A 14,523-nucleotide genomic window follows, 5' to 3' on the forward strand; every position below is an offset into this window, starting at 1 on the left:
TAAATCTTGATATTTTACGTTCACTCCCTGTTTTGACTGCCCTATGACATGACGATATTCCATATTGGAGATTTTCCACTTTGAGTGTTGTTTCAAACGTGTTGGCAGCATAATAGGGTCTTGCTATTGAGAGTCCTAGGGTCCTGCCTACCTGCGTGCGTAGGTCAAGGCCACCTGGAACAGCTGCTCTGAGCACAGATGGGCACAGCGGGTGCTCCTGGACAGGGACTGGGCATGAACACAGACTAATGCCTGCCAGTCTTCAGGTGCCTGGGGTTGGGGATCAGCAGTCCTAGAGCTGCCCCTGCCCACCACCCAGCATTACCCATTCACCTGCTTGGGAGGTGGAGCTCCCTGCAGGCAAGCCAGGTGTCAGTGCCCTCCAACATTCTGGCCCTCTCTTCTCCCACACTGCCCTGAAAACATGGGTTCTAAGACACCAAACCTCTGACCATGCTGATGCCCCCACCTGGACTTTCTCACCTTCCTAACCCTGCTCAGCCTCTTATTCCAACTAGCTTTCTCTACACACTCCCTCCCTCCCCTGAAAACCAAGTCTGAGCCTTGGTTTCCTCCTGCCCCTGCCCCTACCCGTCCTGGACACTCACAGGCAACTGGGGGTCAGCTGGCTGGAGGACCTGGTCAAGCTCAGCTTCAGCAGTGGCTTGGTCAAGAGCAGCACAGAGTGCCCAGATTGGAGTTCATGGCAGCAGCGGCCACAGAGGTGAGGGCGGCATGAGGGCAGAGGCCGTCCCCAGCAGAACACCCGAACAAGCATGGGGGCACGGAGGGAGCGTCAACTCCTGATTCTTGCCACTTGATCCCCATTCCCAGGCCCTGCCTTGTACCTGTTGCTGTAGGCACCCCCAAAGTCACAGTCACAGGGCCGGCAGCCCAGAGAGTCACTGCTCAGACCCCAGAACTCAGGCTGTAAGAGAGAGCGAGGAGGTGGAGAAAGGACAAGATCTGGAGCCTGGGAGGTCACGTACGGGGACTGCCTGTTGCAGGAACAAAGGCCGCAAGCACAAGGCTTGAATGCTCCTCTGCTTGCTGCTGGGAGGGGGTGAGGAGACCCCATTGTACTCATGCACACCTTCTTAAGAGATAAGGTGAGGACACTGCAGGGGTTAAAGTAAAAGTTAAACAAAGGATTTACATTCAAGGAGAGGCAAGAAAGGGGTGGAACTGTTTCTTGGACTGAGAGTTCCTTCAAACATGTTTGTTGCAAAACACCTTTAAACCTAGCTCTTTAAACCAAAACTACTGTAACTTGTTTCATCGCTTTTCCTTTTTATGCCCCCAAAGCTCCCACCTGGGGGCATATGCTGGTTCAGCTAGCTGAGGTGGCATTGACCCCGATAACCAGATCAGGGAGTTGAACCAACCCATGTGTAAGGCTCAGTCTACAGTCACACTGATTATAGCCTTATACTTATCAGCTTCTTGAAGCTCAATGCCCAAGATCAAGGTCAAATCAGAAGGCTTACCAGACAACAGCTGCAGTCCCATCCAGAGACAAAGCATTTGCCAGTGACAGGTACCGCTGGAGGGATCACAGGCATGAGTGCCAGGGACCTGGCCCCAGGGGTCACACCTGCAGGCTAGGGCACAGGGCTCCAACGGTGCTACTGGGACTGCTGCAGAGGTAGGTGCATGCATGTGTTCTTATGGCATTGATTGGGGGCAGAGCAAGGACATGGCGTTCGGGGTCCGCTCCCAGGGTAACTCATGCTGGCAACCTTCTGTCTAGGTGGGGCTGAGGCCACAGTGACCAAGCTGGCAGAAGTCACAGCGCTGGCTCCAGACATGAACTTTGCAGCAACACTGCCCAGAAAGGAGACCACGGGTCTCATCTGTGTGGGCATCACAAAAACCCCCTTCCAGGGTCCCCCCCAGGATCCCAGTTACAGGCTGCATCATGGGTCAGAGGTGAGGACAGAGTTAGGTCAGAGGTCACCACGGAGCTGAAGGATCGAGGTCAGAGTTGGGATTGGGGATTGGAGGGCTCACGTTTGCAAGAGTGAAGGGAACGGGGATCCTCCCTGGGATCTCGGCAGAAGGGCTGGCAGAGATCACAGTGGTGCCCAGCTGTGTTGTGCTGACGTGTGTCACACATGCCTCCACTCACATTGCCAGATGCCAGATACAAGGTCATGTCAAAGTGACAACTGCGGGCATGCCCATTGCACTTGCATTCTAGGGCAGAACAAGGAAGGTGGACATGGAGTGGGCTGAGCCGGGCAAGTATGGCCAGGCAGAGAGGGCATGGCACCTACCCTGGCAGGCGTGAGGGTGCCCAGGCTCTGCTGCATGCCATGGGTGGTTCTGGTACAGGTCCTGGCAGCGCTCACAGTGGGTACCAGCTGTGTGGTGGCGGCAGACGCAAAGGCCATGCACCTGCCAGGGAGGAGGGCAAGATGAGTCTGCCCCAGTCCCCCCAGCTTGCCCACCCCACCAGCCACTGGATGCCCCTCCCATGGTGCTCACCATGCCTTTCACATTGGCTGGGGTCCCAGCTATGGGCTTACACTCAGAGGCATGGCCATGGCACAGGCAGCTGCCTCTGGCCACGAGCTCATAAAGGGAACAGTAGTAGAAGGGGTGTCGCTTTAGGCCCCCCAGTGGCCTGTCTCCCAGTGTGTGCAGTTTGGAGAAGTTGACACGGAGCTTTGTCACACGCAGGAGCTCTGGAGACACAGGTTGGGGGACCTCAGATGCACTAGTCATCATCCCTCTATGGCTGGGATGGAAGGGGGAGGAACGGGGGTAGAGTCTCTTATCTGAGTCACTACAGCCATCTCCTCCAGCATTCACGCTGTGGGACCCCCCCCATTCCTGTTCCTCCGGGCATGTCATCTTAGGATGACTACAGCCTAATGGTGATAATTCCACTTCTGCATGGCTCCAGCCCTAGTATCACTCCTGAGCTGAGACCTGCACATCCCACTGCTTCCTGGACATCCCATCTTGGCATCACTAGATATTTGAAACCTACTTCCCCAATGCTGTAAAGCATTCCATTCCCCAGCCCATCATCAAAACTAGAAATCAGTTTATCATCCAGTCAAACCATATATGGTATTAGTTTGTTTTATCCAGTTTTTCTCACTTTCATGTCAGCTCCAAGAAGACAGATACCTTGTCTATCTCCTTCCCACTGAGCCCTGCTCAGAAGATAGATGTCTGGTACGCAGCAGAGCTCAATGGGCACTTGTTCAATGTATACATGGGAGAGATGGGTCCATGGCTCCTTTCTGTTCCACAGCTTATGTCAGTTACTGAGCCAAGGTTATCTCTTGTACCCCTCCTTTGCCAGGTGTCTCTCCCGTGATCAGATCAGAAGAGCAACAGCTGCTTGGAAACCTAGCATGGGGACTTGGTGAGTGGTTGGTAACAACCAGTCAAGGTGGGTGGAGAGTGCTAGTTTGGGCTATGTCCTGCTCTGGTACTCGCCTGACCTGACTCTGGGCTGCCTTGTCTTGTCTTTCAAGACTCCTGCCTTACAAGAAAGAGGTCACAACCCAGAGATGCCCTGGCATCACCTAGAGGCAGCTGCAGAGATGCAGGGTACCAACTAAGGCCCGGATGATGAATCAGGGGAGGGCAACGCCAAGGGACCAGGATGGAGGCAGTGATGGAGGCTCATAAAGGGGACAGTCATGATGTTCAGTGATAGGTGCAATGATGGGGTACATTGTTGGGGCTGGCATAGAAAGTAGCAATGAGAACTACAATGGGGCCCCACAAAGGAGTTATGATGGGGCAGAGATGGAAACTGGTACACGTGCCAGTCCCTCTGCACTGGGCACAGGTCCAGGGAACAATGATGGGATAGGAATGGAGGGCCATAACAGGGCCCACAATAGAGGACAATGGTGCAGAGCTGGGGAATGATGCTGGCTTGCCTGCCACCCCTGCCCCACTTGTGTACACACCCAGGCAGGACCTCACCTCCCCCCAGTATCTGGCTGTCCTAACATGCAAGGAGTACAGGATTGGCTGTGGTGACAATTACCCTGAATCTTGGGGTTGTCTGGGTTCTCCACCAGAATGGCTGGGTCCAGAACTTTGAAAATTACCTGAGAGAAGAAAGCAAACCTGAGCCTCTGGCTTCACCTCAGGGCCCAACCCCCCTTTCTCTGGGCCTGACCTGGCCCTCAGTGGAAGGCTTGATGTCGGGAGTAATGCTGGTCACAAACAAGGTCACTGACTCTGTGGCCAGGAGCAAGACGGATCCCAGGAAAAAGGCCTGAGCAGTTGTAGGCAGAGTATCAGTACACATGCCAGGAGTGGCCATGGTCCACTGAGCGCTCCAGGAGCAGAGCTGCTGGGTGGAATGCCAGGGGACAGGAGGGGATCCTTGGGTCACCAGGGGCAAGCATCACTGGTGGCCATCAGGTCAGGAGGCACAGAGCAAGCCTTCAGGCTGGGGCATTGGGTCACCTTGAAAGTCATGATGAGGTGGGTAAAGTAGAAGGCACTCTCTAGGTCCAGCTGGATGGTGACATTCTCAACACCTGCAACCACAAGGGCTTGTCAGCCTGACCAGGCCATGACCCTAGACCCGAACACATGGGCACACGTGTACCCTCACCACTCTCTGCTTGCCACCAGGTCTTGTTGCTGCCACGACCACCACTCCAGATCACATTCTCAATGCCATGGCCTCCCTGGTCCCGAGAGTCACAAAAGAAGCAATTCTCAGATTCCTGGGGGAATGGCCAAGGAGAATGACAAGGCAAGAGGTATGTAGTTGGCCCCCAATTCCAAAATTTCACAGCACAGGCCTCCCCTCTCCAGCCCCCAACAATGACCTAAACCCTCGCAAGGCCAAACCTGCCCCGGAAAACCCAGAGATACCATCTCCAGAGCCCTCACACTCCTCCCCACCTGTAGGTGACTGACAATGCAGCAGGGCTCGGAAGGTTCTGGCCAAGGCCAACAATCAAGTTGCCGGTTGGTGGGGAAAGTGTGTCTGGCACCTCCTCAGCAATTGTTCTGGGAGCCTGGACTGGGAAGGACAGGGTCTGAGTAGAGATCCTAGGGATACCCCTCACCTCACTCCCCACAGGGAGGCCTGGAGAGTTCTTCTCCCCCTTTGGATGGCTCTCAGAGAAAGAGCCAACCTCTCACCCATTGGTGGCAGCAGCAGCAGAAGTGAAAGGAGTTGTAGACTGCGAAGGAGGAGGCCTAGCCAGGCTGGGGGTCCTGGGCCATGAGCTGGAATCGGGCCTGAGAGAGAGGATGAAGAGTGGGCCCCAAGGGCCCCTGCCCTTGAGGAGCTGGGTGTGGCCCCATACTCACATGGTAGATGAAAGCAGGACTGCCAGACACAAGGAGCATGCAGGGTTGTGAAGCCACGGTGAGGCTGGGAGCAAGGGGTCCCCAGAGCCTGGGAACCAAGGGAGGCCGTACCCTACTCATGGCAGCCACCAGATGCAGAAAAAAAAAGGGAGGGGGTACCAAAAAAACAAGCAGAACTTCTCTACAGGTCCGCCATCCAGTGCAGCTGGCGCTAGTGGGGCCAGGGTTCAGACTAACCCAGAGACAGGAGAGATCCGATTCTCATTCAAATGAGGCTCCCATCCCTAGCCCTGAAAGGCTGCTGGTCTCTAGGAGCCTCTGGGGAATGTGTCCCCCTCCCTGCCAGCCCGAGCCACTGCCTTTCAGGGCGGGCAGACAGGGAAGGACTGGCAGATGGGCGGGGAGCTAGTTTTGTTCTGGGGGCCCAGCCCCCTCTCCGAAGCAGGAAGAGCCTTTAGTGTCTGAAATACACACAGGGCCCTGTTGGGAAGCTTGATAAGGCAGGACCTGGGAACAGAGTGCTTGGGACTCAGGCAGAAAGCACTGCTGATGGGGCGAAGCAGTTGTAGAAACTCTCCTGGCTCAGCTAACACAGTACCCCACTGATCAAAGGAGAAAATTCTGCAGTCAGTGAGGACAGACTCAGTGGCCAAACAACCCAGAGCCCTGGCCTCTGACTCAACCCCAAACCCTTGCCACCAACTGGGGAAGTCGAGGCTGGAAGGACAGGCAGAGGTACTTTAGCTAATTTAGGCCTGGCCCTGCCCCAGACAAGCTCAGGTAAAGCCCCAAGATTTCAGCCAGAGCAGGCTAGGAGACAAGGCCAGGCTGCCTGAATGGCCCCTGGGGAGCAGTACCACAAAACCCCCCTTCCCTGGCCTAGAAACCTGCTGGCTGCACGGTTCCCCACAGAGCCACCTACTGTCCTCTTGCATAGGGCCTACCTGGATAACAAACCAGTACAGCCCGATGGGGAGGTGTGCCACCTCCGAGTGGCTCTGCCCCTGTCCTCAGGGGCTGCTTCTCACACATCGACAGAGGCCAGCACCTCCAGAGAAGCCTGAGAGCTACTCTTCCCACTCACACTGATGACCTGTCTCAGGCTACCACAACCCCCTTTGGCAGCCCTGTTCCTGGGGCCACTTTTCCTATATGCTCAAGCTGGCCCACCAGCAGCTACAAACGCAAAAAAGACCATAAAGGGTGGGCAGGGAGACTGGAAGGTGGAAAGGTATAAAACGTGATAGATGGAACAGTGGAGGTACAACTTGAAGAGTAACAAATCACAGTGCATCGCGCCATGAGAACACCCCTCCCGCCCACCCATACCACCCCATATCCTCCAGTCTCTGAAAAGAGAATGGTGGCTCTCAGGGCCCTGGAGAGGCACCTGGAGTCCTTGGGGTTGAAGAATCCATGGGCATTGCACACTGTGCCACTGGCCGCACAGACAACTGGGCTCAGTTTCCCCAAACATTGCTATGCGAAGGAATCAGGGTGCTGAGTATGGCAGCAATGGCTGGAGCTGTATTACAGGGGACAGGTTCACACGGAGGATCCGTTGAGCCCGCTGCCGCACCTCATCGTCCGAGGACCGCCTGTCCACCTTGATGGCCTGGAATTTCAGCAGCTTTGCTGTTCCAGGCCCTAGCCACGCCTTAGGGGATCGGGGCCCAAGTCGTGTTCTTTTCTGGGGAGGAAGATCCTTTGCCTCCTCAGCCCTTTTCCTCTTCTGCCCCACAGTCTCAGGGCGGCTTTTTGGGCCCCTCCTCGCAGTCCTGGCCTGAACAGACCCTTTTGGCCTGCCCCTGCTCCTGGACTGGGTCCGAGCCACCTTTGCCTTGGCCCGAGCCACCTTTGCCTTGGCCCGTGCTGCCTTGGCCTTGGCCCGCACTGCCTCGGCCTTGGCCCGCACTGCCTTGGCTTTGGCCTTGATCTGTGCCGCCTTGGCCTTGGCCCTGATCCGTGCTGCCTTGGCCCTGGCCCTGATCTGTGCTGCCTTGGCTTTTGCTCGAGCCTTGGCAGCTTTGGCCTGTGTTCGAGCCACCTTGGCCTGGGCAGCTTTGGCCAGTGTTCGAGCTGCCTTGGCCTGGGATGTTTTGGTGCCCAGGGCAGAGCCACCTTTCATTCGTAGGCCACCGAGGGACCCAGTGGCTTTGTAGGTCTTGTTCCGGGGTGTAGTGCCTTGTTGGGGTCTGGCCCTGGGGCCTCTGTAAGTCAGACACTTAGGGCCCTTGCCTGTGGCTTTTCTGGGAGCTTTGGACCGACAGTTCCCCTGCCTCTTCCCTGGACCTTTGCGCAGCTTCAGGGGAGAGTCTGCAAGTGAGAGCTGCAGTGACTGTGCCTTGTGCTTGGCACCCAAGCAGGGCATGGGAGTCTTTAGTGGAACCAGGGCCTCAAGGACAACAGAGAGCCGCATGGCAGGGTAGACACCTGGATAGAGGTGGGCGGGGAAGCCCACTGCTGCACCCCGGGCACGGCTGGCACTTGACTGCTTCAGGGAGCTCAGCAGCAGGTTGGTGGTAGCATGCTTGGCAAGGGCTGGTGAGGATGCTTTGGCCAGCCTTCCAGATAGTGGCATAGGGAGCAGCGTGGCCCGGCCTGCAGGCAGCCGCATGGCAGTTCGGGGAGCACTGGCTGGAGGTGATGTGGCAGCTGGGGTGGGGGCACGGGCTTGCAGCTTCGTCTGGCTTGGGGGGTTGGCTGTGCATGAACTATAGCCATAGACATCTCCGCTGCGCAGGATGGTGGGTTGGAAGCCATCATCCCGCAGGCCCTGCAGGAAGGCTACAAGCTGGGCCTCTGTGGCACTGAGATCCTGGCTCATGGGGTTAAAGACAAGCAGCGCCTCCTCCAGGGCCTTCTTCCCTGCCGTGGAGATCCGCGACCAGGAGTGCACAGCTTTCTCCTCCACATGCTGCACCACGCTCATGGCATTAGGCACTGCAGATCTGCCTGGGTATCCACAAACCAGCGCTCGGCACCTCCAAGACAAGAGGAAAAGAATCAATAAGAACGGCACCGAGGGGCGCCTGGCTGGCTCAGTTGGTGGAGCATGCGTGTCTTGATCTTGGGGTTGTGAGTTTAAGCCCCATGTTGGGTGTAGAGATTATTTACAAAAAATGATAATACTTTGGATATATTGCATTAAAGAAAATATATCATTGGGGCGCCTGGGTGGCTCAGATGGTTAAGCATCTGCCTTTGGGTCAGGTCATGATCCCAGGGTCCTGGGATTGAGCCTCACTTTCGGCTCCTGGCTCAGCGGGGAGCCTGCTTCTCCCTCTCCCTCTGCCTCTCTCCCTGCTCATGCTCTCTCTCTCTCTGTATCTCTGCGTCTCAAATGAATAAATAAAAATCTTTAAAAAAAAAAGAAAATATACTATTACATTAAAAACAAAAACAAAACCAAAAAAAAGGCACTGAGGTAAGAGGCAAGGCAGGTAGGTAAGTCCATCAGAGCCTGCACTCTCCGTGATTAACAACCATCAATACAAAGGGCCTGGCCAGAGTGAGCCACTGCTTGGGGCAAAACCCTGGTCTCCTGAACTACCATGGTGTCAGGGTGAGGACTGGGGTGGCAGGGGGGACCCACATGGGTCAGAGGCAGTTTCTTCAAGATAAATGTCCAGAAGCTCATGAGAGCCATCCAACCTGCTGTTGGGTCCCTGGAAAGATCTGGGCTTGGTTGGCCCATTTTAATTCAATTCTCCATTTTCTGAGGCCAGAAACCTGGTATTAGACTCAACCCTGGGAACGCAGGTATGTCTGCAAGGAGCCCTATATAGAAGGCAAGACAGAGACCATCAAAGTTCTTGGGAGTGCACACCGGCACCCAGCTTAGCTTGCCACTGAGTCAGAGGATTCCTAGGAGAGGCAACACCTAGATGGGACATGACTGAAGAAGGACCAGATGGAAATGGAGCAAAAAAGGGAACAGCCTATGCAATGGCTTGGAAATGAGAAACAGTAAGGCACATTTAACGTGTGTGACTGGAGTCTGTGGTCAGGGCTGGGAGGTCTACATGGAAAAAGAGCTAAGAGCAGGACAACATGAGCTTTGAAGTCATGCTCATCTCTCTCTGTTCCTCCAGCTGCTTTTGTTCAGGTGCTCAGGGGTGAACCTCCCTGCCTACCAGAAGTTTTGCTTTTGGAGTACCCAGACAGACTGAGAGGTCTGATCCTGGCACTGAAACCACGGAGACTAACCCCAAAGCAAGAGTCAGACTCTCCTTTCAACAGAAACTAAGAAGATAAGTAGCAGGTACTCAAGACAGACGTCTTGGCAATCAGGCAGCCTGGGGGCCAGGCAGCCAGACCAAGAGCCCAAGGTCTGACAGCCAAAGGCTCCAACAGGATGATTAATAAGGTGAACACTAGAAACTTGAGCTGTCCTAACTAGGGTCTGGAGGGCTGCAGACCTCAGTCCAGCCCAGATGGAGCTGTCTGGGAACACCCAACTTGTCCCAGGCTTCTTCAGGAAGAAGCCACAGGCTGTCAGTCAGGACTAATGTCTAACGCCCAACCCAACACTGAGGGCTCCCAGAGGGAGCTCCCCAGCTGTACCTGAGCATTAAAAGATCAGCTGGGATCAGGCAGGTCCCCGGGGCCAGGAGGCGCGTCTGTGCACCTTCTTCCTACCGCCCTAATGGAGCAGAGGAAGTTTTCAGAATCCCCTGGAGGAAGTGCCCTGGGGCTCTTTGTTTGGAAACATTCTTGGATCCTCAGGTGTCTCGGGCACTTCCTCTCTCCAGAGGCCATTCTCCAAGCACAATCCTTGCACATGACTTCAGTTCTTTTATTATTTTTTTCCAGGGGGTGTAGTTCCCAGGACTGTGAACTGTTGAATAGGGAGGGGCCTGTTTCCCCGCAGGCACAGATACTGGGGGTGAACTGGAGGCTCTTCCGCCCAGGTCGGTCTAGACTCTTGGGAGGGGTCTTCTGGGCTTTCCAAGAGGCTCCGGAAACAGAGGCTGCAGTCTGGCCCCCGACTTCCCTTCACACGTGCCCCCGGGGCCGACAGGGAAGTTGATGAAAGACAGGGAACGGGAGAGGCCTCATCCAAGCGGGACCGGGTTGGGGGCCGATCAGGGCCATTGGCCTGGGAGTCCGTGTCCCTGGGGCCTGAGCCGCGGATAGGAGCAGGGATCTTGGAGGCAGCGAAACGCGAGGGGCGGGCGGGGCGAGCGGGGCGAGCCCGACCGGGTCGCGCAGCCCCAGGGTGGGGTCGCTGGGCAAGGGGTAGAGGGGTGGGGGGCATCTTGGCCAGGCCGGTGGAGGGCGCGGGTCTAGAAAGAGCCGGCCGCCCGGCCCATCCGCCCCGTCGCCTCGCGGACGGCCCCTCCGCGGCGCGGCTAGGCCCATGGCCCCAACCTACCGGCGCCGCCGCGGGGACCCAGGACGCGCCTCTGCGCCGCCTCCGCTGCTCCAACATGGCCGCCCGCTGCGCACCGGAAGCGCGCCGCACTTCCGCTTCCGGGACCTGGCCCGCCCTAGTGACCCTTGACCCCCCGAGACCCCGTTTCCCCCAAAGTCTGGGGGCAGGGCAGGTGGGTACCAAGGAAGGCTTCCTGGAGGAGGTGGCCGCAGGGAACGCTCTAAATCCATCCGGACCTGTGCAGGAGTCTGAGGAACAGTGGTGCTCTCAGACATGTCCCAGACAGGACTGCACAGGAGCCCTCCTAGGACTGGATTAAGGCCTAACTGACACCCCCTCTGAGGGACCTGGTGGTGCAGCGACATCTGGGAGGGTTTCCCTGCAAGTTCCAAGCCATCCTCCAAGCTCTGGTCCTCCCACAGCAACGGACAAGGCCTGCCTCTGTCCCAAGCTCCTGACCAGAAGGAAAGAGGAATGCCCCATTGTCTGCCTGAGAGTGTTGCAGGGGTGTCTCCTCAAGGGAAGCAGGCCCTCCTCTCTTCCCAAGAATGAGGCCCACATGTGGGATGAAAAGCTGATGTGCACACACATGCTGCACACAATCCCAAAGCTGGGCATGCCCTATCTGAGAGTCCTAGCATACCAGTGTACTATGCCTAGAATACCATGTGCATGGGTGTGGTGGGAGAACTCTTGCCCAGCCTCAGCCCCCTCAATGTCAGGAAGTCCTGGCTCCAGTCTCTCCTGTGCAGAATCCTTGTCCTTTCGCCTAGGAGACTGGGACCTCAGTCTTGCTACCTGTACCCTGGGGTCAGCAGATGGCTGGTGGTTATAGAGCCCACTGTCCAAGCAGCACCAGATGAGAGGACACAGGTTGAAATCAACCCTTGGAGTCTAAGAGGTTAAACTCTAACCAAAGGCCCCTCTTAGGGTCCCCCCACCCCAAGTCCAGGTTGGGAGCCAGCATGGAAGCTCTGGTTTTTGCACTTCAGTCAGAGCCTGAACTAGGAGGCAGAAATATTGCCACAACACTTGGACCCTGATATGTACAATGGTGCCATATTTGGTAGCTGGGGGTAAGTGAATGCCTGTGGGCAGTCACAAGAGGGTGGGTGGATGCTTCATTTAGGGCCTGACTAATAACTCTTCTCCCTCCCCGTATGACCCCAGGATCCTCAAGCTTGTTCTACGTTGCCTACTGATACAGAAGGGTCTAGGCACCCCTAAAGAGAAACACCCAACCCACCCTAGGCCTCATTTGGTAACTCTTGAGCTTCCCAGGGCCTCAGCACTGACAGTGAGGTCCTCGTCCCTTCAAGCATAGCCAAGGTGTCCAACAGTAAAATGCAAACTCTCCTGCTTCTTTGGGGTTAGTGCTTCTAACCCCTCATCCTGTTAGAAAGAAGGGAAGTGTGGAGTCCCAAGGGCCAGGGAATCCTGGTGCAATCAGGAAGTCCCACCTTAGTATGCCCAGTCCCCAACTGTGGGTGAGCCCTGTCTCTGTCCCATCCATGGGACAGAGGATTAGCTGCTACTCTCAGGACCAATCTCGCCTCACCTCCTGCACAAGTTGTCTTCCATAGCTTCTCCAAAGCCAGCAGTGTTGGCCTCCTGTGTTTAGGTGGTGCCAGGACTGTGTAAACAGAAGCCAGTCCCATGAAGAGTCAGAGTCCAGCCTCCAGGGGTGGCATGGATTTAGGTGTGTCCTGAAAAGGGGAATCCCTCTCTCGTGATGTCCAGCCCAGAGTTCAGTGCAAAATGGAGGACCAGGTAGGGAAGGTCCATCCCCAGGCTGTATCCCTTGCAGACACTAGAACTGGGGGGATAGTAGGGGTTAGGGGTCAGGGTCATGGGTACCTAGCATCCCGAGGGGAAGCTGAGCCTTCTGCCTCTTGGTGCTCAGTATGTCCCAGATGGAACTCTGGGAGCATTAATCAGAGCAAAGAGTGACTTGACCTCGATTTTGGTGGTTGCTGACCCTGTAGGTGTAACTGTGATTGGAAAGGATGAGGTTGGTAGAGACCACGGGGTCATCCCAGGATCCAGCCCTTGCTCTCCATTTGGCATCTTTTACAGCCCTGAGTAATGGGCCCTAGACCCATTTCCACTTGACCAGAGAGATCTGGTGGACATCTAGTTGTGAGTGATGCCAGTGGGCCTGGAAGGGCTCACCCCAGCAGGGAGTCTGTGTGCCAAGGAGAAAAGCCAGGGCTGGATCTTGAGGAGCTACTTCCTGGGGAGAAGAGGAAGCAGGGCCTTCAAAAGACTCTGGGAAGCAGGATGAGTTGGAGCAGAGGTGCCAAGTTCACAAGAAATGAAACTTTGAAGATGTCAGCAAGATTTCAGTTGTGACAAAGACTGAAGGGACCAATAGTATTAGCTATATGGTGTTCCATAGTGACTTTGGCAAGAGCAATTTTGGGGGAACAATTTTGTTCTGCTCACTGCTGGACATAAGGTAGCAGATACCAAGGTGACTGGAGGAGAGGAAGGGGAAATGGAGGGACTGGGGGTCCTGGGAGGTATCTCAAGGTAGGAGGCTTTTAAGTGCCTAATTACTGGAAAGGGAAGAGTGGGAAATGTAAGGGGTTTTGCAGAGCAATGTGAACACCCTGTGGAGGAAGGTACCAGTGCCCTAAGTGAAGAGCATATTGGAAGCATAGTGGAGAGGATGGAAGCCTTCTAGCTAGGTTCTGTAACTGGCCTTGGTACCACCATTTCCATAGAGACCTTCCAACTCCAATTGCCAGACTGTAAAAGGGGCTGGAGACTCTCTCTGGTCATGAAAAGGCTCTGCCCACACTCAGGGTTGGCTTCAGGATTTAGGCAAGCCAAGGAGTTAATGCCCCCAAGCAGCTCTTAACCTACAACTGATGGAGATTTGAGAATGAATTCCTCAAGCAACCTTTGCTCTGGGAGGGACTCCAGCAAGATTTGGTCCCAGTTGCCCGCAGCGGTAACTTGCTTGATGACACAGCCTTTATTGGCTGCTTTCTCTTTTTGCCACTCCTGGGCTGGTGCTTCCTGGCCTCACCTCCCACATTAACTGTATGTACTGATATCTTTGTCTCCAGATGAGCTTCTTGGGGATTGAGACACACACCGTCCATGAAAGAGGGACAAGATAGTAGCAAGGATTTCTTCTAGGTGACCACCAACCTGCACAAATGGTCCCGCAGCTCACAGACTTAGCTAATACTCTGAATGCCCAGAAGATAGCCTGGGTCTGAAATAGATAGGCCTCTGTCACACCAACTTGCTCTCACCTGATCCCAGAGTTGGCTACAAGCAGGCCCAGGACCCTGGATATGAACTGTCACAAAATGTCTTGGGTCCCATAGTAGCCCAGGCCTCAGGCCCTACAGAGTGACCTGCCCAGGAGGTCCCCTGGCCTCTGACACTTGAAGCTCATCCCTTGCTCAGAGCTACCCTCCCAGCAAGAACTTCCCCCACCCTAGCCTGTGGAAGGGCCTGTCAGGCACTGAGGCCGGCACTGCTTGCACCTCCATCCCCTGCTAGCCTCGATGTCCACCGTAAGACCTATTCTGCGCCTTGCTGTGTGCCTGGGGAAGTGCCACCCAGCCGCCACCCCTACCAGAGGCCCAGGCCATGCCCCAAGTGGCCTCCAGGGGGCGCCGCCGCGAAGCCTGTCTTCGGGCTCCTAAGAGCTCAGTGCAAGTGGGCGGGCGCGGGCCTCTCAAGCCTGCTGGTTCTGCTGGCCCGCCCCCCGCCCCCCGCCCCCCTAACCCCGCGGGTGCTCCCAGGCTGGGTCCCGCTCAGAGCGGTCCCCCACCATACACGTGTTGTGCTGCTCACTGCTGCCTCAGTTCTCCCCCAGCCCA

At 55.9% G+C, this 14,523-nt stretch overlaps 1 protein-coding gene across 4 annotated transcripts; it reads right to left on the minus strand.

The window, feature by feature from the left end:
- Nucleotides 1-4,339: 4,339 nt before the first annotated feature.
- On the minus strand, nucleotides 4,340-10,744 carry CCDC71 (coiled-coil domain containing 71). Of its 4 annotated transcripts, XR_003517970.2 has the most exons (6): nucleotides 9,871-10,665; nucleotides 6,695-8,288; nucleotides 5,134-5,232; nucleotides 4,891-5,011; nucleotides 4,595-4,709; nucleotides 4,340-4,517 (listed from the first exon to the last, which is right to left on the minus strand). XR_003517970.2 is itself a non-coding variant. In XM_027583049.2 (2 exons), the coding sequence occupies exon 2, from the start codon at nucleotides 8,234-8,236 to the stop codon at nucleotides 6,797-6,799; it is 1,440 nt and encodes a 479-aa protein (XP_027438850.1). In that variant the 5' UTR covers nucleotides 8,237-8,288; nucleotides 10,682-10,744; the 3' UTR covers nucleotides 5,239-6,796. The 4 variants fall into 4 exon arrangements, 1 of the variants encoding a protein (XP_027438850.1); XR_003517971.2 differs by lacking the exon at nucleotides 4,595-4,709; XR_003517968.2 differs by having other exon boundaries at nucleotides 4,340-4,709.
- Nucleotides 10,745-14,523: the final 3,779 nt, after the last annotated feature.

This window comes from Zalophus californianus, chromosome 1 (genome assembly GCF_009762305.2).
Source record: "Zalophus californianus isolate mZalCal1 chromosome 1, mZalCal1.pri.v2, whole genome shotgun sequence".
Taxonomy (NCBI): Eukaryota; Metazoa; Chordata; class Mammalia; order Carnivora; family Otariidae; genus Zalophus; species Zalophus californianus.